The following is a 25,472-nucleotide window of genomic DNA, read 5'->3' on the forward strand; positions in this document are numbered from 1 at the left end:
TTTTTGAATAGCGAAAAGGAATGGCCTAATATGCCATTGGTAAAAAATCCATCAGCCAGAATTTCTTTGTATCTGGACTGATTTCAAGGCAGTAACAGACCTTTGAGGGTCACCATTTTGTGGTAGGTGTAGCATTTTAAAATAAGTAAAAGAATGCCATGATTGTTTGCTTTTGCATTGCAACTTGATGTCCCTGTTCAAAATGTTCTGTGTAAATTAATTCTGTTTTGTGTGTGAATGATGAATGTATGTATTAAAAAATAAGTGTGAAGGCCATCGCTAAACCAGACGGTCTAGGGAGGAACTGGAGACAAACCCAAGGGCGCCAGGAGGTTGCAACATGCCCCTATTAAAATGTCAAAAAAGGACAAATTAACAACTCTAAAAATAAAACAGACACCTATCAATACAAACAAAATAGCTGTAATCAAAACCAGCATAAAATAATTCCCTAAAAAGCTTAATAAAAAACCAAAATAAAAAATAATAATAAAAAAACAATAAAAAAACCAAGCACTCATCAAACAACAATTAATTACAGCATAATGGTGCAAAACTCATTAGTCCCAACAAAAAAAAATCACTATAGAAACAGGGTTCCTTGCCATAAAACTTTGGGCTTGTCCTGCCAAGACTTCTCCAGAGCATCGTGTCGTGACCGACAAAACCCGGCTCCTCCCTACCTGTGATCAACCTAGCTTGCCACTAGATTGATCCAGACTCTGGACTAGTAACTATAACATCGACTGGTGGAACAGTGCGTGTGTGTATGTGTGTGATATGATTGAATGCATATGCTAATTGTTGTATCTTCAATAAAGGCGGAGTATTGCCTTTTCTCCTAAAAAAAAATCCCGTGTGCTTATAAGCATAACAGTCCGGCTCTAAAAGAGAAACTGACTTTCCACCTTCTTGTTTTTTAAAGATATTTAGCAGAGATGGGCTCAAGCCATGGAATTCAGATCTCCATCCTGAGTCTGAACACCTCAAAGTTTGAGGGTGTTGCGATCTGAAATTTTGGTTTGGTCCATTTTACAGATCTTAGAGCCATCTGCAAAATTTGGATACTGACCCTGATTTGGGTGCTGAACACCTTCTCTTTTGGGACTGTCTGGTCCAGAATTTTGTATTGTTATTTGAATTTCATTTGTAGATTTTAAGTTTACCCCTACGTTTCATTAGGGCCCAATCCTGCAGTCCTTATTCAGACAGAGCTGATTTCCATAAGTGTTTTGATAAAGTAAGGACTGTCGGATTTGTCCATGAGTGAACTGGAATCTTAAAACAGGATTTAAACCTTAGATCTATTGCATTTACCTTTAAACAATCCATCTAAATAATCAAAATGGAACACAAGGCAGGGAAATCTTCGGTGTTCTACTAATCCTAATGGGCAAATTAATCCCTGTGGTAATTCCAGGTTGCAGTAGAGGTAAACCAAACTGGAATTTGGGTCTGTAAATTTGGAGACAGCCCTTATGGGTCAAATCAAGGTTATGAACTTGGGGATAGCTGAGACCCCAAAAGTGGTCCAGGCAGCGTCCAGACAACGACCCAACAGGCCAAGCTCCTAGAAGCTCTTATAACTTTAGAAGAGGCACTAGAGGGCTGCCTTCCCTACCCTACTCTCTCAATCTGTTCTACTCCTCTCCTTTTGTTTTCCAACTTCATCCCCCTCTCTTGTTCTGTTTTCCTTTTCCTCTCTCCCTTATCCTCCAGGATTCCCTCACTTCCTTCTGGTCCCACTCTCCTGGGTTACTCCCCTTCAGCTCTGCCTCTGCTTGGTTTCACTGCTCTTTCCTCTTGGTTCTCACTCCCTTACTTTGCTCTCAACACCCCTATGATTTTCTTCTACCCAGATTATCCATTCTGGTCTGTGTTGATGCCTCACAATGTGGAAGCTTTGCTGACTCATTTCCCAGAAGACCACTCCTCTGATCAACATGCAGCTCCACCAGTAGAGCACTAATCACAGCAATGGCCGGGGCGGGGCAGATCTGAACTTCCACAACATGGGGCAGCTGATGAATATCAGGCTGTCCTGGATGAGTTAGGACATTTCTTGGGCATATTCTGAGACACAGAAAAATGCACAATCCCAGGGGAAAAAATCATCAAAATTCAGATTTGATAGTGGGACTGGCTGAACAGAGAGCTCTTAGCTATTTTTAGTCCTCGCACTCTGCCCTCTCCACTGACTTCCTCCCATCACCCTTCAGCCCTGCCTCACAGTGACTCTGCAGCCAAGAAGACCTCAGAGAGGCCACTCCCTTTCCCACCAAGGTATGTCTACACTGTAGCTGGAGGTGTGATTGCAGCTTGGTTAAATATGTTAGTTTTAATCTAGCTATCACAGCTAAAAATAGGTGAAGATGTGGAGGCCTGGGGTTCTGCGTGGGCTGTTCCAGACTGCCTGGGACCCCAGATACAGATGCATGTTGCTAGCCCATGCTGAAGCCTGTGCCGCTGCAATGTCACAGTTATTTTTAGCTGCGCTGACTAGATTAAAGCTAGTGTGGGTCTGGTTACCCATGCTGCAAACACATCTCCCTCATTCTCATCCCTTCTGGCCTGGGGAGGGGAGAGCTGATCTCAGAACTGAAAGGAGCTGTTCCTAAGTCGGTGGGGCAGCCAGAATTTGAAAACTTCATTGTGATTCCTGGGTTAGCGATGACTGGGCTGTGTCAATGAATCTGCTTCCTACCTATCTTGCCAAAATAGTTCCCACTGGAGCTGCTCACACAGCAAACCAAAGTTAGTGGTGATGGAAGTGGTGGGGTAGATTACGGGTATGAGTCGGTCAGAAAAATGGGTGAAAGCCACTTGTACCGATTTGGCATTCAGTGAGTGGACAAAATGAGTCATTTACACCAACTTGGCGGTGTTATTTTACAGTACCCAGGAGTTGTATTGTGAAGGGACCAAACTCAATCCCTGATATAGGAAGGCGTTACTCCACTGAAGTCAATGGGCATTGTGGCCACTTACAGCAGGGCTTAATTCGGCCCCAGAAAAGGGGGAAGATGGTGCAGAGTAAGTTTAAAAGTGTGGACCAGCTCCCATTCCCATTTAAGTCAGTGGAAATTTTGTCATTGCCTTCACTGGGAGCAGAATTGGAGCCTGTGTGTGGGTTTAGGGAAATATGCTTTCTCTTTCAGCTTCTTGTGAATTGTTTGGCTTGTGTGTTACACTCATTTGCACACTCGCTGAATCACACATTGGTACATGCTACTTTTTTACCTACTTAGACTACATTGTCTGCCCACCTTACACTTGATATTTTATTTAGACCACCATTTACATCACTCCTATACTTGGCCCAGACTCTTTCTCAGAAGCTGAACCTGCTAGTATCAGGTTGTGTTGGCCCAATAAGTCCATGTCAAACACCTGTGAAATGCAGAAATATGCTGGGCTTCATTAGTAACTGTAACTTAGCTAACCTCAGCAACTCTTTGAAACCATTATTTCAAATGGGTGGATGTCTCCTTGTTTGTTACTCTCAGAGATGATCATTCTTATGCTTCATGGTCCCCCTCTCCTCACCCACTCTGCTTACTCCCATACCTTAGATTGCAGATCTGGCTAAGTTTGGAGTGTCTGCTTCACTTCCTGCTGTGGTGCAATAGGTTAATAACCATACCACCTTACCTTTATATCTCATCTCTCACTCTGAATTATCTCAAAGTGCTTTACAAACCCTAGACCACTTTTCCTCCCACTGAAATGCAGTTAGCTCTGGGGTGAAAAAGCAGCAGCTATTTATCAGGTTATAGCTACATTACACCCAGGGGGTGAAAGTAACTTACTTACCGGTACGCAGGGTGGCTGGGCTCCTGGGCAAGGTGGGGGTGGGGTGGCTTTGGGCCCCCGGAAGGGTAGGGCCTCGGGCAGAAGGGGCAGGGCTGGGGCCAGACTCCCCCACCAACCCTTCAGCACTGCCCAGCCTGAACCGCCCAGGGCTCCAGCGGCGATTTAAAGGGCCTGGGGCTCTGGCGGTGATTTAAAGGGCCTGGGGCTCCAGTCACTGCCGGGAGCCCTGCACCCTTTTAAATTGCTGGGCCCCAGAGCAGCTGCCCCTCCTTCCCCCATCCCGGTGTCAGCGGCCCTGCCAGTATGGTGCTTAAAGTGCTGCTAATGATTATAAAGCAACCAGGGCAGCGTTTTCATGTCTGAATTGCCTTTCACTTTGGTTTGAAGCAGAGACCAGCGTGTCCCATGAGATGCCAAGTGTGTATAGGACCCAAGGAGTTACATAGGCTGTCTCGGTAGAACTCACCACTGTGCAGGAGGCCAACATGAGGCCTTTGCACCACTGAAGTCCCACTTAAACAATGTGCTGGCCTGCTGCATAGGAGAAAATTTTGCCCTTTGTGCGTAAGGCCCATCCTGCCAGCATGAAAATCTCTCTTTGAAAGGCAAAAAAGAGCATAAATACCTCTTTCCAGGCGTGTCTGCTTAGTGATAAGTGAAGGAATACCTGGAAGGATTTGATGAAGGTCCAAAGCAATGTCCGGATGCCCTCCCCACGGCTCAGGAGCTTCACGAGACGCATCACACGGAAGAGTCGGAAAAAGGTGATTGAGATGCGCGAGTTTTCCTCTGCATTCTGGAACCCATTGGCACAGAGGCAGTAGTTATAACAGCAGATGAGGAACAAAGATCCTGGGTCACAGACAACACTACGTAGGAAAAGCTCACTGCACTGTTCCCTTTCGTTGTTAAAGCTCTCTGGCATTGCAGTAGCCCCAGCAGCTCAGATGGATTGATGCAGGTTTAACCTGCCTTCTATCCAAGGCTGTGGTGCCATCCTAAAAGTTCTCTGGATTTCAGTATTCCCCAGTGGAGCTGTGCAACCTCTCATCAAAACCTTCCTTTGGGTTTCTTACTGAGGGTGCCCGAACTCATGATTAGGGTCTTAAAGGTAATGGAATAGTTTTCCTGACAGTATCTTCTTATGGAGCCCTCAGTTCCCCTCTGTAATTACAGTGGCCAAGAAGTCACAATTTGACAGTGGGGGAAAAAGACAGTTTTCTTTTGGAGTTGTCTCTGAAGCTACTACATAATGTGCATCATCCAGCTGTCCTGGTTAATCTGGCACTAAGTATCCATGACGCACTTAGCCTGCTCTGCCTGGGGAATTCGGGCAGGTCCCAAGTCTGCTTTGAAGCTTAGAGGTCCCACATGAGCATAGCATGTGCTGCCACTGAGCCAAGCTCTTAGCATTGCTTGAGCCTCGGAATCAGCCTTCCCATCTCCGCAGTGGCATGGCTGTGGTTTTTGAGCTCTGCACTGTGCGCTCACAGTCCTGAGCTCTGGGCCCTTCGTCTTTCTCATGACCCCTCTGTATTTCCCACAGCCTATGCACTGCGCAGTATTATTTTTAATTTTGGCTTGACAGCTCGCGCTCAGGCCGGGAGCATTTTTAAATAGTCTCTCTCCTGGCCTCTGCTTTTCTTACTGCTTCAGCCTTGTCCCTAAGCATTTCCCCCAGGGCCTGCAACCAGCTTTGACGTTCTTCATGCTTCACGTGTGCTTGGGCAATAGCTTCCCAAACAAAAAGGAGTCAGTTGCCTTGCCTTAGCTTGTGTAAGGAACCCTGCTGCCTAGCTCAAGGTGAGACAATCACTCTGCTTGGGGGAATTGTGTAGAACAGTTACAGGGTTCCCAGTTCATTTTGCCCCCTACTCCCCTGAAAATATTGTGCTAAATATATGTAGGCAGTAGTTTCCATCGGAAATGCTGTGGGAACATAACCCTGTGCTATATAGGGAGATAATCTTGTCATCCTCCTACTCACTCTGCCAGAGAAGCACATAGACACCACCTCCCTTCCCTGCTGCAAAGCCAAGAGCTTGATGCCAAGCACTGTAACATTCAGGACTCAGAAACAGTGCAGATCACCCCTTCTTAACTAGTCACCACTGTATAAACCAGGAGAGAACAGAGCTTTTGGATTTCCTATTATAGCTCAAAATAAGCAGCATCTGCTTGCATTTCTATTCCTCATGAAATCCAAGCTGTAGAAACTACTTGGATTTATATTTCTGAGATCACTAGAAAAAAATCTAGTTTCATTCAACCACTTCACAGCTGACCCTCTGTTCCAGCATGTGAGTTGCAATGGTGTGTGGCTACTTATACTTCAAGCTAGAATCACAGAGAAACATTGTGCCATGTTTAGTAGATTAGAGCTGCGCTGGAGGTGCAGTTTTGCCTGATATACCAAGCATTTTAATCATCAGTGAAACCTCTGAGAGCAAGTGTCTTCCTCCAGCCTACAGTGTGGGATTCTGGGGACCAGTAAACCTACGCCAATGCGAGGTAGGGGGTTCCCCATTTGTTGGCAAGGCACAGAATTCAACGTGAGGTTGTGTGGCCTCTTGCAGGCTGAGCACACTGATTAGTGAAGGAGAGATTGAGGGGACACACAACCTCCAGGAACAAACCTCAACAAGTATCCCCCCAATCTTAACATCTGCCTGCCTTCCTCCCACTTTAACACCACGAATAGTCTGTAAGCCCAATTCTCCTCTCATTTACATCAGCACAACTTCACTAAAGTCAATGGTGTGTAAATAAGAGAAGAATTTGGCTGTGAGCATTTAAATAGACATGACACTTGCCTGTCTACATCCAGGATTACTATTCAAGAAGACAACTACAAAGCTTGTGCACCACTCCCATCCAATGTAAGCCCTCTGGCTCAATTTCCTCTAATAAACTAAATTCAAAGGAGAGTTAAGGCCAATTATTTAAAATTTTACTCCCATATGGGTAGGGCGTAATTGCACCTACTATGGCGGTGCATAAATTAGGGAATTTTTGCTTACATCTTCCATATTTGTTATGTTTACTTGGGGAGCTGGACAGTATAAGATCAGGTGACAACTACTTGGCCAGTCTGAACAGATTCCTCCTTGCTTGCTATATTCTCATTTTCCAGCAGCTCTCTGATAGAGCAAGGAAGTTCTGCATGGCTGCACACAGAGAATGGGTTTAATACACCCCTGATGGTATGATGTTTTAAAATGTAGCCCTCAAAGGTTGTGTAGTTTTTGATTATTATTGCTTATCCTCTTCTTACACAAAAGGTGAATTTAAACTTCACTATTCTATCCATCTCAGCTCATCTGAGATTCAGAGCCCAAACCTTTATAGTAAAATTGGATTTGAAATCACATTGCAAGTCAATCCAATGTCAAATTGATATGGAAAGTTAGCTGCTAACAAGAAATCTTAACAGTTCTTGTTCTCTCTTGGTAATTCATTAGAAGGTAGGCAACAATTAATTTGACCAAAGGAAAACTCAGGATGCATGAGAAATACACATATGTAGCATATTCAGAGCTCATGTGAACACCAGACTCACACAAATACACAACACAGCAGCTTCATGCAGAGATAACTAGGCTGGGCTTGGAGAAAAAACCCATGATCAGGGGAAGAGAGTAAAGGAGTGTGAGAGGATGACTGTCACAGAAGCTGTCAGGGCGGTCTGTATTTTTGGTCTTACCATAGAGGAAGAGCATTGGGTATGTTCAGCTGGCTTTAAAGAAAGGGAGACAGAAATAAGCTGTAATAAGTCTCCAGTAAGAGGCCCGGGCTAACACAGGAGCAACAAAATGGCAGAAGAGGGCAAAATATGGGGAAAAGAATGCAAAAGTAGACTGGGCTGATTCCCTAAGGATGCAGTGGACCAAATTCAGCCCTGGCAAACGTGGATGCAACTCCCGATGAGAACTGCACCCGCTGACAGTAGATCTGAATTTGGCCCAGTGTTTTCTGGGTTTCTAGGCATCCTGAACCCTCTAGGGAGTAGAGGACAGAATGCTGCTAATACATTTTTGATATCCCAACCCTCCGACTCTAGCTAGAACTCAGAAGGGCCAACATCTCCCAGTACAGCCACTAACTGAGCTCCCCATCTCAACTTTAGGCCACTTCTGCATAAGAAGCAGCCATCTTCTAATATTTCAGTCTGATCTGCAAACCCATTTAATCCACAATAGCCCAAATCTATGACATTTTCTATTTATATGTCCCCATGTCCTAGCATACAATTCTTACAGTGATTACATTGCGGTTATTAAAACAATAGGCTGAGATAATGTAATCACTCGCTTGGCAACCCTACAATAGCCATTGCCAGCTGTAGAAAGTGGGATGGTAAAGCTGTCAATTAGCCCTCTCCATGATCTATCCTCACCCACCCCCACAAGAAAAGAAACTCCAGGGAAGTGATGGATGAGCCAATGGAGTCTGGTAGCAGCCAAGTTCCAGCTACCCCTAGAAAAACCTAATCACTCGAACACTGTACATGACCCTCTTTCTTTATTAGCCTTTGAGGCCATTTTCAGTGTGGAGATTAGTTCTGAAAAACTAATGACAGTAGCTAGTGCTCCAGGCTGTACCAGAGAGTACAAGAGAATCCAAAAATGAATGAAAACTTTATGTAGGCTCCCTCAGCTTAATCTGTAGTGACCAGCCTATGTCACAGGCGGACTGATGGAAGCATCTCTGAAGCTATTCTCTGTGGCTGCACTAGTGAGGATGGAACTCGTGCACTGCTTCTTCCCTTGCAGATGACCTCGGCCACCATGATACTTGGGACCCGAGCAAGATGCTTACGTGCATTCTGCCAATGGGAACACACTCAGGACATTGAACAAACCAAATTAGCTTTGTATTTTGTTTTTATGTAAAGTGAGGCTGTATTTTTAGATGCCCTGAACATCCAGTGACACGGGCAAATGAGGGCAATAAAAAACGGAAGCTATCCCGAGCTCCCTGGTGCTCTTTTTGGTTAACTCATTGCTTTTGCACTCTAGGGTCTTTTTGCTTTTACCCTCCTCTTTCAAGGGTCTTGCTCTTGTGTTTTCTTTTCAAGTATTAAACAAGGAAAATTTGGCTGGAATACTGAAGATGGAAATTTGCCCATACAGACATTTTTCTTACAGGCCAGATAAAGATTTTGTTTTAATGCTGCTCCGCAAATTCTTCCTTTCTGACAATGGATATTTTTTTTCTTTTGGTCTGTCTTGCAAAACATTATTTTGAACTTGAGTTTTTGCTCACAGGAGAGGCCCAATCCTACCAGGTGCTGAGCTCCTGCTAGGAGGTGCGGAGCCCCGCAGGTTCCATTGAAGTCAACAGGAATCCAGGGCATTCAACGCTTCTCAGGTTGCTGTGGGAATCTTTCAGGATTACCAATATGACCAGGCTGATAACATCAGAAATAGAGTTTTCCTGTGACTGGCTGTCTCAAGAAGCCTTGTAAGTGCTGTAAAGTTACTGTTCCTTACTCATAGTTCTGATATCATCAGTATTTGACCAGAATGCGAGGATAATAATAATGTAACAGTGAAAACAATTCTATATGAAAAGATATTTAAGAAGCTATGAATGCACCAAAATAGTTAGCATGTGGCCGCTAATACTGAGCAATCAGTAATCTGTTAGGTAACTATGAATCAGAGACTGTCTACTTGGTATGACTGAAGAAGCAAAGTATATCTTGGGTAATCCCTCTCCCACTCCTTGAGTAGCTGGCCTGAATTTTCAGAAAGCATCAAATATAATTTAAATGTTGATATTTCCTACAAAAAGGGCTTATAACCCAATGGAAATATTTGTTAACATCAATAGATGTCCCACCTAGTAGTCTCTAGTTAATAAAGTCTTGCTCTCTTGAAATTGTGGACACATAGTTCTCTGTGTGTGTGTGTGTGGGTGGGTGGATGGGTGTGGGTATGAGATGAGGGGATGGTGAACTGAACGTTCTAAAAGTCTGGTCTTCCGTGTTGCTTGCTGAAAATATTCTCCGATACTTCAAAAATGTTGTGAGAACTTCCATGTCCCACCATTTTTTCCACCACTGCTGGTGGATTGGTATGCAAGGACCTTGCCTGTTGTGAGTGTCAGTCCTTTACAGATCCATGAGTATCTGTTTCATCACGAGCATCCCTAGCTATGTGTGGAATGTGACCTTTTTAAACGAACTCTGTCAACTAGTGCTGGGAGGTGACTTTTTATTCCTGGCTAGTGGAATGTGGCAGTAAAACAGCAAAACTCTTTCTACTGTCACCATGAGGGACAGCCTCTAAACCAAGCAGCATGGAGCACACTCATGCCAACCGTCGCTGCTGCAGGCATGTCGTTCAAATGAGACTGCCTTTGGCTGCCGCCGCCATCTTGCTGTATAGATTTCAGTCCAACTGCAGTTTCTGGAGCAAGAATCTCACAAGCTGAAACCACAGACACTGCCAAAATGTTTTCCTAATTCCACTGAGGCAAGGCCCTGCGGACTGGAGCAGAGACATCTGAGGACATGCTGCTGGTGCATAAGAGTGAACACAGCTAACTATGTCACAGAGATAGCTATTTGTAGTTTCCCTGCCAGTCCTATGCATTGTGAAGCACCACTGGTTTTGGAGTGGATTAGGAAAGATTCAGGGCATCTAGTACCCGAGCTGCTTGTCCTAGAAGAGTGGAGGAACACTGAAGTCACACAGGCTCACAGGGGTTTAAGCACTGCCGGTAGGTACTTGGAAACGAAGTTTAAATATCAGTATATAAATTCCATATGAATGGACAATAAAGTTCCCTTAAAATAAACAGAGGCTCATTTATAAGAAGCCTAGGAACTATGTACAAAAGCAGATTCTTAAAGAAGAGTTTTGGGCATGTGTACCAATTTATCAATAAGATCTTGGCTTTACCATCTGTTATCTGCTGCCTCCCGTTCATGTGCACATACTCTAACCTGCTTTGGCTGCCCCAAACCAGGCTTGTCATCTCAAGACTGGGATCTGAGGCCAGGCAGGCTTTGGTGCAGAGTAATGTGCACATAACTGAATGACGGATGGGCAGCAGTGGCATTTTGGGGTCCACTCCAGAGGCTGTGCCCTGAGCCAACTAGTATTGTAGAGAGAAAGAACCTAGAGGATGTCATAGAAACCTGCACAGCCAGTCCTGAGACAGTTAAAAGTGGGTGGGAACCTCTGTGTTAAGTATTTATTAACTGATTGATCAGACACTATAAGTTGCACTTGCAACTACAAAGGAAGGAGACACCCAGGGCAAGCTTCTTCTTGCATAAAGAAGAAGCCATACATTTGAAGAAGTGGGTCATAGCCCACGAAAGCTTATGCTCTAATAAATTTGTTTGTCTTTAAGGTGCCATAAGACTCCTCGTTGTTCTTGCATTACGACATTCATTAAGTCAAACATAATGTAAGTTGTAAATGATTGGCCTATATGTTGTTGTTGTTTTTTACTTTACCGCATTTATAAGAGGTAGACAGACTGGGAGCAGGAGCAGAGGAGAAACAGAGGGCTCCTGTGGTGTTAGAGGCTGGAAAAGGACTCAGTAGAATGAAGGCTGAGGGAGAGCTGGAGCATACCTGGAAATGAATGGTTACTTACCTTACAGTAATTGTGGTTCTTCAAGATGATATTGTCTGTGGATCCCATTGTAGGTGTGCATGTACCCCATGTGTGGAAGATATGAATCTTTTGAATAGCAGGGTCTATCAAGGCCACCAATGTGCCATGGTGTCTTTGTGCCCCGCCCCAAAGCACATGGTAGAGCAGTCACAACTGGCCCCCAATTCCCTTGCTAATATAGAATCCCAAATAAGGAGGACTCTGAAAAAGTGGGGATGGAAGGCGGGTTGTGGAATCCACGCAGACGGCAACATCTCAAAGAACCACAGTTGCTATAAGGTAAGTAACTGTTCTCTTCTTCGAGTATGTGTCTGTGGGGATCACACTCTAGGTGACTGATAAGCAATGACCCATCTGGAAAGTAGGACTGATGAGCCCTGACTGTCACTAACTGAACAACAATTGTAACACTTTCCTACTGAATTGGGCATTTGATCTTGCAGCCAGGTCAAGGGCATCGTGTTTAACAAAAGTAAGACTATTACACCAGATAGCTGCCTTGCAAATTCTGGATTCAGGGATGTTCCTGATGCAAGCAGAGAACGTGGCTGGTGCTCCACTGGAGTGAGTGTTAACATTTGGAGGGAGAGGCTTATCAGTCATATGATAGCAGCTTTGTATACACTGCATAATCCATTTGAAAATTCTCTGAGAGGAGATAGCTTGATTCTTGGAAGCACCAGGGAAGACAATAAAAGGATCGGGAGACAGTCTGTTCTGTCAAGATAGTATCACAAGGCCCTTGAAACAAGGTGTGGCGTTTCTTATCTCCTGTCTGATTTTACACATCACGCTTGGAATCTAGGGAATCAAAGGAAATGCACTAGACATTGATCCCACAATATAAGGAAGGTATCATGTAATGATCCCAGTCTCATGTCTCCCCTGGAACAAAAGGTTGGATGTTTCATGTGATCTTTTGTGGCAAAGAAGCCAATAATGGGATTTCCCCAGAGGTGAAATATTGGTTTGATGATGGAGCTCTTCAGAGACCACTTGTGACTGGTGGTGGATTGTCTGCTCAAGAAGCCTGCTAGGTTGCTGCTGACTCCTAGAAGATGAATAGAAACTGTGATTAATGGTTATCCTGTATTGTTGAAACTATGTCCATAACATGATAGCCTCCTAACATTGGGGTGATGATGGGGCACTTCCCTGCTTTATAGTACATTGTAGATGTGTCATCTGTGAGAATTTGCACCATGGAATTCTGTGGAACAGGCTGGAATGCTTTGCAAGATCATCTCATCACTCAGAATTCTAGGACATTAACATAAAGAGTCATATCCTTTTGAGACCAAGTCTTTTGTATCTGGAGGTGCTCCAGGTGTGTTCCCCAACCAGTTCTGATACATAAGTGATACATATCTTTGTTGGAAGAGAAGTGGAGAAGGGAACTCTCTTCTGAACATTTTTTCGGCCTAACCACCAGTTCAATGCTGACAGGATGTGTGCAGGGACCACAATTCAGATGCTCATTTGATGTCCTGTAGCGTAGATGATATACCAACATTAACCAGCCTTGTAATGAATACACATGAAGTCTGCGTAGTGGCATCATGTATACAAACTGTCATGTGGCCTAGGAGTTTGAGGCAGTTTCTTACTGTAGTTGGCTGATTTGATTTGATACTGGTGATTATCATTTGAAGGGAAAGAAATCTGTTACTGGGAAGATATGCAAAAAGAAAAGGAGTACTTGTGGCACCTTAGAGACTAACCAATTTATTTGAGCATGAGCTTTCGTGAGCTACAGGGAAGATATGCTTTTGCTTATTTGGAGTCGATTAGGGCTCCTACAAATTCTGTCCTCTGTGCAGGAATGAGACACTATTTATCGTAATTCACCATGAAACCCAGTTGCCTGAATAGTTCACGGCTTTGGCAACTTCTTGATGAGATCTTCCTTTGATAATCCAATTGTCTCCATATTGATATATGCGAATACCTCATCTGCCACTACTGCTAGGCATTTTGTGAAGACCTTCTGGTACTGTGGAGACGGCAAATAGAAGCATTTTGTACTGATAATGACTGGGCCCCATTGCGAATTGCAGGTATGTCCTGTGGGGCTGGGTGGCTGGCAATAGGGAAGTATGAGTTTTGTGGGTCGAGAGCCTCAAACCGGTTTTGAGCCTGAAGGGAAGGGATGATGGAGGCAAGTATTACCATACTGAATGTGGAACAGTGAATCCATTTGTTCAGTCTTCCCTGCGTGTAGGATAGAAAGAAAGCCCCTTTTTTCTTCAGGATAAGGAAATACTGAGGACAAAAGTCACTTCCCCTGTACTCCAGAGGCATTCCTCTATGACTCCTAGACAAAACAGGGAAGCTCTTTCTTCTTTCAGGTGATTTTCATGACAATGGTCCCTGAAGAGGGACAAGGAAGGGGATGGATGTGGTTAGTGGCTAAAAGTGGATGCGGTAGTCATGGCTGATAACTTCCAGCACACATCTGTTTGTTGTTATCATAAACAATGACGCTTGATGGAAGAAACCAAGTCAGCATTCAAGAGGAAGGTTATGGGATGGTTACTAGTGGTCTGAGTTGGCTCTTGACGCTTGTATCAAACGTGTTGCCCTGGAAACTGAGGTAGAGTGACTAACAGTCGAGGAAGATGATGGTCTCCTCTAAGAAAACCTTGGCTTCCTCCTAGGTAGGTATTCAGAAGATCTGTGTTGGGGGTAGGTAGGTGTCTTCTGACACAATTGCTACTGGGTACCTAAAGAGCTTTTAGTTTGGGGCTAAGATGTAGATGCCCAAGGAACAGAACATGGCCCTGGAATCCTTGAGAGAGTGCAGTGCATTGTCCGAATGAGTGCCGAACAATTCTTTGCTTTCAAAGAGAAAATTCTCAGTTGTGTGTTTCACTTTTTTTTTACAAATGCCAGAGGCTTGCAGCCAGGACACTTTATGTGTTGTCACAGAAGTGGCCATGGCTCTAGCTGCTGTATCAGATTCATCCCTGGCTGCCTGTAGTGGTGTTTTTGCTTCTAGCTGGCCCTCCACAAGAATGCTTTTTGACTCCTCTGTGGAATCTTGTGGAAGATACTCTACCCCAATGAGATAGCTGTTTTCCCACAAATAAGTCCCGATAATCAGCAATTCATAGCTGCAGTGATACTGATGAATAGACCTTTCTTCTACATAAGTCTAATTTTTTGTGTGTGGGGGGGGGGGTTCTTTGTCTTTAGGAATGCTATTAGTCCGCTTTGTTGTCTGTTCATTAACCTCAGAAACCATCAAGAAACTCAGAGTTGGATGTGTGTCAAACTGTTCAAACCCCTTTTGGGGAACCTGGGATCTTTTTTCTGCTGTCTTAGCCATAGGTGATAGTACAGCTGGTGTCTGTCACAGGGTCTTGGCTAGGTCTCAGATGTCCTCTCATTGACAGGTAGAGCTATCCCACCAGGGGAACACAACTGCAAAATATGAGAACGTTTGGGAGCTTTTTCTTTAATGACAGATTTTGCGATATCAAGAGTTTCAGTAATGCACACAAGTAGCTCCTAAAATGCTTTAAAGTAATCAGGGGTCAGTACTGGAGCTAAAGAGACAGCTTTGTCTGGGGAGGATGATGATGAGTCTCTGGTGGATGAAGGGTGTTGTTCTGGGGGGTTCCAATGCCTTTTCCTCCTCTGCCAGTTGCTCTTGTTTTTCCCTCTCTGTAGACAGGGATCTGGTCATGGATGCAGAGGGAGAATGAGATCTATGCTTCCCAGACTGACAGAAGGGAGACCAGCTCCTGGATGCCCTGGGAAGTGGTCCCTAGTATTTGGCCAGGGTGGTGCACTGTATTGGTAAGGCTGGTTCAGATGGTGTTGACATGGTCATTGTCATGCTGTAGGTGGATGAGTTGGAGCTCTACACTGAGATTCCTAGTCTGTAGAGAGAGACCATCTCATGGCTTGAGGGGAGGCAACTTCCTAGTGGATGGAGAAGAAAAGGCATCTTTCAGTGATGGAGATGAAGAACAGACATCATCCAGAGGTGGTGCACCAACCTCTGAGGTGACTTCAATACCAAGATGCCAGAAATATGCACCTGTGCCAAGCATAGAGACACTGGTGCTGGGGACGTTCTTACCTCCTCCGACAGAGACTCATTAGGTACCAGCAGGGATTCTGCTGATGGTACCAATGTTGATGTTGTTACTGGTGTCGAAGCTGGTGCTGCTTTCTGCCAGTTACAGGTATTTTCAGATATGGGCACTAAATGTGCCTTGTGCTTCTTTAATGATGAGCTGGTGACTGAAGGTTTGGGTTTCACCTTATGGAAAGAAAGGGACTGGTGTTGGGAATCATGCATATCCCAGTGTTCAGGTCTCCCTTGCCTCACTGAGGTGATGGGACTGGTCTTTGGTGCCAGGGTGGCAGTCTGAGCTTTGGTGATCTTCCACACTGGATCCTTGCCTGATGGTGCTGAGGGTCTTTTGCTGGTACTGACCTTGGGAGTTGTGTGCTGGCTGGCAGGAACACTGACAAAGATAAAGACTTGGAAAGATCAGATCCATCTTGGAAGTCAATCCTCTCTCTTTGGGAGTTTACATTCCCCCCCCCAGATGCTTTGAGGAGGTAAAACTTCAGATGGGTGGCCCCAAACTTTCTTGTTCTTGTTAAGACAACTGACGAATGCAGCAGTGATCTGACACATGGTTCTCATGAGACAGAAAGACAGTGGCTATGGCCATCAGTGTGTAACCATTTAGGACAGACACAGTTAGAGGTCTGAGGGCTTTGAATCCATCATTTTGGCACAGGTAAAGGTGTCAAAGGAGAATTTTTTGTTGTTGGCTATGACTGAATAAAATAAAATAAAATAACAAAGGGGCATGAGGACATGCATTATGTAGGCATGGCTCCACAGACATTGTGATTCAAAGACTTTGAGCTCATGCATATGGGGTGCATGTGCATCTAGAGTGGGAGCCACATGGATGTATATTCAAAGAAAAATCAGAGGTTAACAGAATATATATAAAAGACATTGGAGCCAAATTATCACTTCTCCAATGGCTCTAATAAAACTACTAGATTTTCCGTTGCGTTTCTAGTCTGAACAGACTAAAGGGACATCACTGTCAGATGACGAGAACAGCACAAGTCCTCCAGAGGCAACTGGATGCCCAGAAGTCCAGAGCATGAAAACTATCTTAAGCCCTGGCAGTAATTACTCAGTCATTACTCTAGGGGTTATCACAAAACCTGAGTAATCTGTCTGTCATTGCTCTGGGGGGTTTTTAATCACAAGACCTCTGGAGGTAATCCATTTGCCACTGATGTTTGTAAATGTAACAATACTCCAGGCAGAAATCAGTCTGCCATTCCTCTAAGAGATGAATTGAGGGAGTGCTATGGGATTATGGAGGAAATAATTCTCAACACATACAACCAGTGGTGAGCTGAAGCCGGTTCGCTAGAACCGGTTGTTAAATTTAGAAGCCCTTTTAGAACCGGTTGTTCCACGAGAGACAACAGGTTCTAAAAGGGCTTCTAAATTTAACAACTGGCCAAAAGTGGTGCCTTAGGCACCGACTCTATGGGTGCTCCGGGGCTGGAGCACTCATGGGGAAAATTTGGTGGGTGCAGAGCCCTGCCCGCCCTCCCCGCCCTGCACCCGGCCTCAGCTCACCTCTGCTCCATCTCCTCCCCTGAATGCGCCGCCCCGCTCTGCTTTCTCTGCCCCCTCACCCCCGGCTTCCCGCGAATCAGCTGTTCAAGCGGGAAGCCTGGGAGGGCTGAGAAGCAAGCGGTGGCTTCGCACTCAGGCCCAGGGAGGCGGAGGCGGAGCAGAGGTTAGCTGGGGCGGGCGGGGGGGTACGAGGAGGGCTGCCTGTGCCGCAGCAGGTAACCCTAGGGGCGCAGGGGAACCGCTCCCCGCTCCAGCTTGCCTCTGCCTCCCTGGGCCTGAGGGCGAAGCCGCCGCTTGCTTTTCAGCCCTCCCAGGCTTCCCGCGCGAACAGCTGATTCGTGGGAAGCTGGGGGCGGAGAAGCAGAGTGGGGCGGCGCATTCAGGGGAGGAGGCGGAGTGGAGGTGAGCTGGGGCTGGGCGCGGGGAGGGGCGGGGAGCTGCCGGTGGGGGCTCTGCACCCACCAAATTTTCCCTGTGGGTACTCCTGCTCCAGAGCACCCATGGAGTCGGTCCCTAAGGCGCCACTTTTGATGTGATCAGTGGGGGGAGTGGCTGCTCCCCCTGCTCCCCACCTAGCTATGCTACCCTGCCCCTAGGAGCCAGAGGGACCTGCCGGATGCTTCCTGGGAGCCGCCCCAGGTAAGCAATTCCCCACCTTGCCCCCTGGCAGGTCCCTCTAGCTCTTAGGGGCAGGGTGGGCACCCACTATGGTAGCCCATGAGATCCTCCTGCCCGGTTCTGGGGGCAGACAGGGGAGGGGGATGGATGGGGCAGGGGTTTCGGGGGAGGGCGTCAAGAAACGCGGGGGGTTGGATGGGGCAGGAGTCCCGGTGGGCCACGACCCTCTCGTGGGATGAGAAGGGAACCGGTTGTTAAGATTTTGGCAGCTCATCACTGCATACCACCCTACAATGAAACGAATGGATTCACCAGCTATTACAAAAAGACAGTCATGTAGGCATTTAAGACTCCCTACTCTCCACTAAGAATCCAGTACCTTTGATTATTACTGGAACATTTTGAGTGCAGTAGTTTTGATCACATCCATAAAACACAGATAATTTGCTTAGTTTGGGTTTAGTGGGTGCTTGAGAAGGGCACACCTGTTTCACATAGATGGTGAATCAAAGGACCTGATCCTATCTTCATGGAAGTAAATGGCAAAATTCCCACCAACTTCAATGGAAACAGCACGGTGCCTAAGTGGTTCCAGTGGGATCAATCTCAGGCTAAACTTCTGATTGCTGTACAGAGGCGACTAATATAATGTCATCTCTTTTAATGTAGAGACTGAGTTTCATCTGGTGCAAAATGGAGCTTCACACACCTATTGGGACAGGTGTTGTGATGCCTGAGATGATGTTTGTCATAACACTTATGTTATTCCCTGCTAATGTGGATCACTGTACCATTATAGTAAGTGTCAGCTCATACAAATTTAACATCCATGTTTCATATGCAGTCTATCCAACTTCAGATCTGCAAAAGGCATATTTATTTGCCTATCCACATATACAACTTAGTCCTATTTTCAATATGGTTCATAATGTTTAAAAGAAATATATATACCAAGTGAGACTTAAAGTAGTCAATTCTATCTTCGTTTCCTATGAATTCTAGGATTTTTAAATTCAGGGAGCTGCACTACTAATTAGCTTCATGTGTATATGCAAATCATGCCAGTTTGAATAACTTATTAAATATCTGCCATATATATCCATGAAGTTTTCAGAGACAGTAATCTTATGGTTCCAGGTGATTAAAGGTAAATATAAAGAAAGTCACTTGCTTTAATTTGGCTATGCAAATGACCCCAGATTGAAAGTCATTGGACAATTAAATGAAAGATTCACTTTCCATACAGCTGTGAGCTACTTTATTAAAAACTTGAGTTTCAGAGGAAAAGTACAACAACTGGGAAAACATGCAAATTATTCTTAATTTTCAGGATGTGTTAATAATGCTTCTAATTAAACCTAGGTAAATGATGAGTTCAAGCTTTATGATAATCAAGCCCCAGGGTTCCTGAGAAATAAGATATAGAGCACAGCTAGCATTATGTAGTATCAGAGATGGTATTCATCTCCACAATGGTATACCTGCTAGTTCTGGTCCTGACTAAGCAAAGCAGGTGAAAGTTCACCTGTGATTATATTCTTTGATTTCTGTGGAATGGGTACATGAAGAAAGTCCCATCCAGACAAGAAGGAACTGAAGAAAGACTGAGGGGGGACACAGACATTGAAAGCTCAGCTGGAGCAGAGGGTGGTTATAGCATTTTTAGGACAGGCTCTCTGAATTGTGTGGAGTGTAATGAGGATTATGGAGGGTCATTCCCTAATATATGAACCTCATATTTAATGTCATTTTTAATATGACTGCAATCAAATGTCAGCCCTTACAAAGTGACTAGTATTAAGGTGCTAGTCCAGAAATGGAGAGTTTATTGCTTCAGGGAGGCCTGGCAATTTGGGACTTGTGACTAGAGTGAATACTGACCTGTGCCCCAATGCCAGAAACCAGGAGTCCCAGCAGGGGCTCCATGTAGGACTTATCTCTTCACTGTTAGTTCTTGATTCTGCTGTTGGGCAGGGATCCTGAAGAAGGAAGTCCAGGCTCAGGAGCATGTCAGTAGAGACAGGCAAGGAATGATCCATGAGTCAGAGCAGGGCTGATTGGGATGGTGGTCAGGCAGGTGGAGAGAAGGAAGGAATTAGGCACCAGGTTCAGACTGGGGCACTGGGTAAGGGGTCAGATTTATTGTGTGGAGGTAGCTGAGGTGCCAAGGAACTGTGTCCTCAGCTTTCACTAGAAGACAGTAAGACTGAGCAGGACTTATGTAGTTCTCTGTTTTTTAAAGCACTGTACCAATATCAGCTAATTAACCTTCACAACACCCTCATCTATTATTAATGTCACCCCCACTTTAAAAGGAAGAAAGTGAGACTCAAATAGCTAAGCAGGGACACAAAGTGAGTCAGAGGCAGAACCTGGGTCAGAACTCCAAGATCCAGGCTCCCAGTTTTCTTCTCAATTTACTAGGCCACATTCTCTGTCTGCTTCACTCCATGCCCCTGGGATCCGAGACCCACACCCCTTCCTGGGTTTCAGAGCCCAGGCTCCAGCCCAAGTGGGAATGTCTACACTGCCAATTTTTGCCCCATAATGAAACTCTCGCAAGCCTGAGTCAGTTGACCTGGACTCAGACTCGCTGCCGCAGGATTTTTTTAAATTGCAGTTTAGACATACCCACAGTCTTTCTCTTATTCCCATTAATAAGGCATCTATCACCATAACTTCTAAGTGCAGAACACAACAATAGGGCCAGCAATACAATCTAAAGGGTGATCATCTCTCTCCACCTCTTCAGGATTGAAGATTTTCATCCTTTCTTCGTCTCTCCTTTCTCTTCCCTCTTTCTCCATTTTCTTCTTAAGTTTCCTCATCCCTATGAGATAGGAGGGAATGATGGTTTGTGGGAAAAGTGGGGCTGGCATTTTGACCTGAGTGCAATCTGGCTGTGGCTCAGTCAGATTCCTATCAGCAGGGAGTTCCACAGCCAGGGATCTGTCTGTCATCAGGAAAGTCCTGCCTCCATCATTTTAATTTATTAGTTATGATGGGTATACCTGTAGCACCCCTGTGAAACCACAGTTGCCTTGGTGGGCAATAGATGAGGAGATGGTCTCTGAGATAGTCAGGTGTGAAGCAGTTAAGGTTCTTGTATGTTAAAATGGAGTCATGGGGTTCACTCACCAGAGTGACGCCCCCTGCTGCTAATATGGGGGATTAGCTCACTCAGCTGGCATGCCCTCTCCTGCTGGTGCCTCACCCGCTGTCATCACCACCTGCAGACCCTCCTCAGTTCAAGTACTGCAGCGCCCTCTTCATGACTTGGCCCTCCGGCTGCGTCACTCTTCACATTTCCCCCCTTCCAGAGTGGGGGTTGTATCTCCTTCTGTAGTCTAGTCACTTCCTCAGGGGTGAGTGGGGGGACCTGGGCCTGCCCAATACTCTGGGGCCCACCCTAGGGACCCTGTGTATTGCAGCCTCCTGCTGCACCTCAAATTCTCTCACTGCTGCTATGTCTTCCTGAGCCCCTTCCCCATGGCCCTAGCACCTTCTTCGCCCTTCCTCAGGACATGCAACTACCCAGTCCCAGCAGCCAGGTAGGAACTCCTCTTGCTCCCCTGGTCTCTGCCAGTGATTGCTTTGTCTAAGGTGCCGCAGGTCTCTCAGCCTACCACAGACACAGTCTTTGCTCCTTGAGCTCCCAGCAGAAACTGACCCTGCTCTGCTCTGTGTCTCTTTTTATATGGGCCTCCTGGACCCTGATTAGCTGCTCTGTTCAGCCTCTCTCTGGTTGGCTGCTCCTTGCACAGCCTCCCTAGGCTGCTTTTAACCCCTTCCTTGCCAGTGTCGGGTGAATACCCCATCACAAATTGACCCTGAATTTGGTCCAGAAGTGAAAAGGGAGCCAGCCTTTGTTACTTACGAGACAGACTGCTGTGTGCTGTACAAGTTGTAGCCCTCAAGAGGTATTCACTTTCAACCCCAAGTAGGATGACTGGCAGTAGTCTAATCTGGAAGTGACAAAATATGGATCAGGATGGCAAGGTCCTCCTCTGAGAGGAAAGGGCGCTGTCTCCTAGGCAGTCACAGGCAGAAGAAGACTCCCTCTACTGCATTCCTAGTGTCCAGCAGTAGTGAAGAGCCAAGCTTCATCTCCAGGCTTAGTACTCCCTTGACGACAGATGATCAGATTGAAGGTGATGTCACAGTATCAGCAAGCAAGCTCCTTGAAGCATTTCTCTCTTTCTGTCATCATCACTTCTGTCCTCCCTGGGTTGAGAGTTTGAGCCATTTGCTCTTCATCCACATGGTAACGGCTTACAGTCATTGGGACATCTTAGTGAGGCCTGGGTTTGCATAGGCTGAGAAGGAGACTGCAACTGGGTGCCATCCATGTGTTTGTAACACTGGAGTCTACGGTGTCTCTGGATCTCTCTGAGCAGTCTCACATATATATGTTAAAAAGGAGGGCTGAGAATATCAGACTCTGCAGGCCTCCATCCATGAGGAGTAGCAATAGCCCATTATGACGTTCTGGGATTTGACTGAGAGGAATGAGAGGATCCAGGACAGTGCCCTCAGCTACATACATGCAACTCCTATTGAACTGATGGGAAACGAGGGCAGAAACAGACCCATGATCTGCAGCCTAGCTATTTATGTGGCTTACAGATATAGGCTTCCTTGACCAGTTACTCACAGCTTAGTGCAATGACTTCCCTGGGAGCTAACGGGTTTAGCATGAGTCTATATCAGAAGCAGATTTTTCCAGATAGCCAGATATGCACTGGGCCAGCCCAAAGATGCTGCAATGATGCTAGGATGATGCCTGTAGCCAGCCCAAAGGCAGCGTGAAGACACCTGGTGAGCAGTCTTAAATTTTGAAGAAGATGCTGGAAGACATTGCTTATTTGGTTGAAGCCAGGAAAAAACTTTTATCTGAATGCAACTGGAATGTACAGCCCAACAGACTGTGAATGCAAGCAAATTAGCAGTCCCTGATGAGAATTATTCTAGCATATCAAGTCTCTGCCCAAGGGAGCCTGTCCAGACACATCAATAGCCCAAGGAGAGAGTTTGTTAAGGATCGTTTTCATTTGAAATCTGGAGCAATTAGTATTAATTCACAGGCTGTGTCTTTTCATTGCCTTTTTAATTAGGAGGCTGTTTAATGTAGAGGCTGACGTTTCTTTAAAAGGAAATGCTTATGGAGGTAGATTGGGCTGGTGAATATTAATATAGGATACAATAAAGTCTATGAGCCATATTGGGATTGGAAATGTTAATTATAGGCATTACTTGAGTGTGTTATGGAGACCATGGCCTGCTGTTGTAAAGCAATGCGCAACATGGTTTTGTTCCAGGGATATTGCCCTGAGAATAACTGGTGACTGCTTTGGTGAGTTCAGTAATGTAGTGGGATGGGATGTGTGAAACATAATGCTCACTGTTAACATACATGAGTTTGTAGGCGGAACTGGGCCCAGAGCAGACAATGAGCTTGGAATCAAAATCCCTAATTTTAGGAAGCTGAATTCGGCGTCTCCCAATATCTGTTTTTATGCTCTCAATTAGCAGATGTTTCTTTGGAGCAGAGGCACCTTGGCCATTATGTCAGTTCCGTTTAGGAAGTGATGTCATGTGTTACATGCAGCAAATTCTCTTCCACTCACTTGGATAAGCCAATGTGTAGGGCTAGCAGATTGCATACACAATTGATACATCTCGATTTAAAAGTGGGTGGATGAGGTGAAGATTGACGTGGGGCAGGGGCATATAACATGTTGTTCCCTGCCCTAGTCAAGTTTACATTTGGTTAAAGTCAGACCTGCATTTCCAGCTGTAAATCTGCAGAGCAACAGAACCAGTCCAAACCCTAGAGCCAGGTCAGCTGGACTCAGGTGTGACTGTGCTCCATTTATCAGACTTTTAAGAAGATATGTGAGGCAGAAGCTGCTCTCAGCACTCTGTGTTCTTCTCAGCCAATCCCCATGAGAAGCAGCCCATCCAGGTTTACTGCAGGAAGGCAAGGCACAGTGACTTTGACAGCCCACATTCTCTCTGGCCTTGGGAAGGAGCCACACAAGTGTGTCCTGCTGGTCCACTGGATTTATTTAATGGGAACATCAGGAGTCACATATAACAGGCAGAGGGGATCCACTGTCTGTCCATCTAGGTTTTTAGAATGGTGCCCATCACCATGATATCCTGATGTCTAGTGCACAGACCTGGTGAAGAAGGAATGCACAAAAGAGAAGAGGGGATTAATCTTCCCCATCTGCTGGTAGTCAGGCATTCAGGTGAAGAGAGAGGATGCACAGCACTATGATATCATAGCACTACCTCAAAAGTTAGATGATGATAAAACCAGAAGAAAATTCAAATACTGATCAGAAAACCTAATGTATCTTTTTAAACATGCTTTTTATGCTATATGTGTGTCTCACTACTGAACAGATTCAGGGTCAAAGTTTGCATTGCTTACTCAATCAAAGCTTGCACTAATATTATTATTAATATAGCACCAACAATGGGGTATGCAATTTACAGGCAAGAATGAACACAAGGTTTTTGCTCTGAAGATCTTACAAATTAATGAAAATTTTGACTGAGTAAGGAGTGCAGATATTGGCCATCAGTCAATCCAATACCTGCTGAAGTCATTGTGAATGTTTCCATGAATTTCAGTGGGAGCTGGATAAGGCTCCAAGGGACCTGGAATGATGGTGTATTGTTGGGTCACAAAATTTGTGCTGTGGCAACATGATTTTGTGGAAATGTGATGCTCTGGAGAATGCTCTGAAGTGAAGGATACAAATCTGTAATGTACTGACCTGTCAATCTACCACTGTCCCACCATTTTAATCAGTGTCCAAAATGTTTTAATTTAGAACAGTGATACTCAGACCTCAGTGGTTCAGAAGCAAAATTAGCGACCGACATTACTCAAAAGAGTCACAGTAGTGTGAATTCATTGTTTCATTTACTCTATCTATCTATCCTCACAGCAAAATGACTGACCAAGTATGATTATTTTATCAACGAAATTGGTTAATAACATTGTAGAGGCATCGTGACCGGTTAATAATTTAGATTGGTTAATAATTAAATCACTCAGTGTTTTAATATCATGCTGCAAAGAGATCTCCAAAGAGAGGAGATACATTAAAGAACCACTCGTGGCTTGCGAGTCTCAGTCTGAGTATCACTGATTTAGAAGGATGCCAGATAAGAAAACCTGTGCGTTGGGTCCCTGAATCCATAGATGAGTTTATACCATCTTCTATACCACCATACTTCTTCCCTATGATTTCACTGCTGTTAACATCATATGGTTATATGGAAAATTTGTCACAGGCACTGTATTGTCTGTTTCTCAGATTATAATTGGTTTAACACACCCACAACTAGTGGTCAATGTATTTTTATCCTGCTTTTAAATCTCCTCTGCAATAAAATGTGTCCTGGATCTGGAGCAATGACTGAGTCCAAACATGCAGCTTTGTGGAAATCACATATTTCAGCATTTTCCATAAAACTGGGGAATACATGCTTTTTTGATGCATTTCCCCCTGCCCCCAGGCATCCCACGGTTTTCTGTTGTGGTGGTGAATTGCTATTAGCATTAGGTGCTGGCAATGGCTCAAGTGCCTGGGTGGATGTGGGGGGTTGAGGGGGAGGAGAGCAGGAGTCATTGGTATTCACTGCCTCCATTTCTGCAAAAAACATGTTCTTTTCTGACAGCCCACATTCCGTAAAGACTGTAAGTGTGAGCACTCCTCTGGAATGGGCAAGTTGTATGATGCAGTCTGGAAAATTT

The 25,472-nt window shown here is 45.2% G+C and overlaps 1 protein-coding gene across 3 annotated transcripts in view; it reads right to left on the reverse strand.

The window, feature by feature from the left end:
- Positions 1-25,472, reverse strand: part of CACNA1C (calcium voltage-gated channel subunit alpha1 C) — a 633,467-nt gene that overhangs the window by 45,839 nt on the left and 562,156 nt on the right. For all 3 annotated transcript variants that reach the window (XM_084640503.1, XM_084640501.1, XM_084640502.1), the window contains 2 exons: positions 7,517-7,549; positions 4,481-4,609 (listed from right to left, as the gene is read on the reverse strand). In XM_084640503.1, the coding sequence (XP_084496629.1) occupies positions 4,481-4,609; positions 7,517-7,549 (162 nt within the window). The remainder of the gene's footprint in view (positions 1-4,480; positions 4,610-7,516; positions 7,550-25,472) is intronic.

Source organism: Lepidochelys olivacea (genome assembly GCF_965140295.1).
Source record: "Lepidochelys olivacea isolate rLepOli2 genome assembly, chromosome: 1".
Taxonomy (NCBI): Eukaryota; Metazoa; Chordata; order Testudines; family Cheloniidae; genus Lepidochelys; species Lepidochelys olivacea.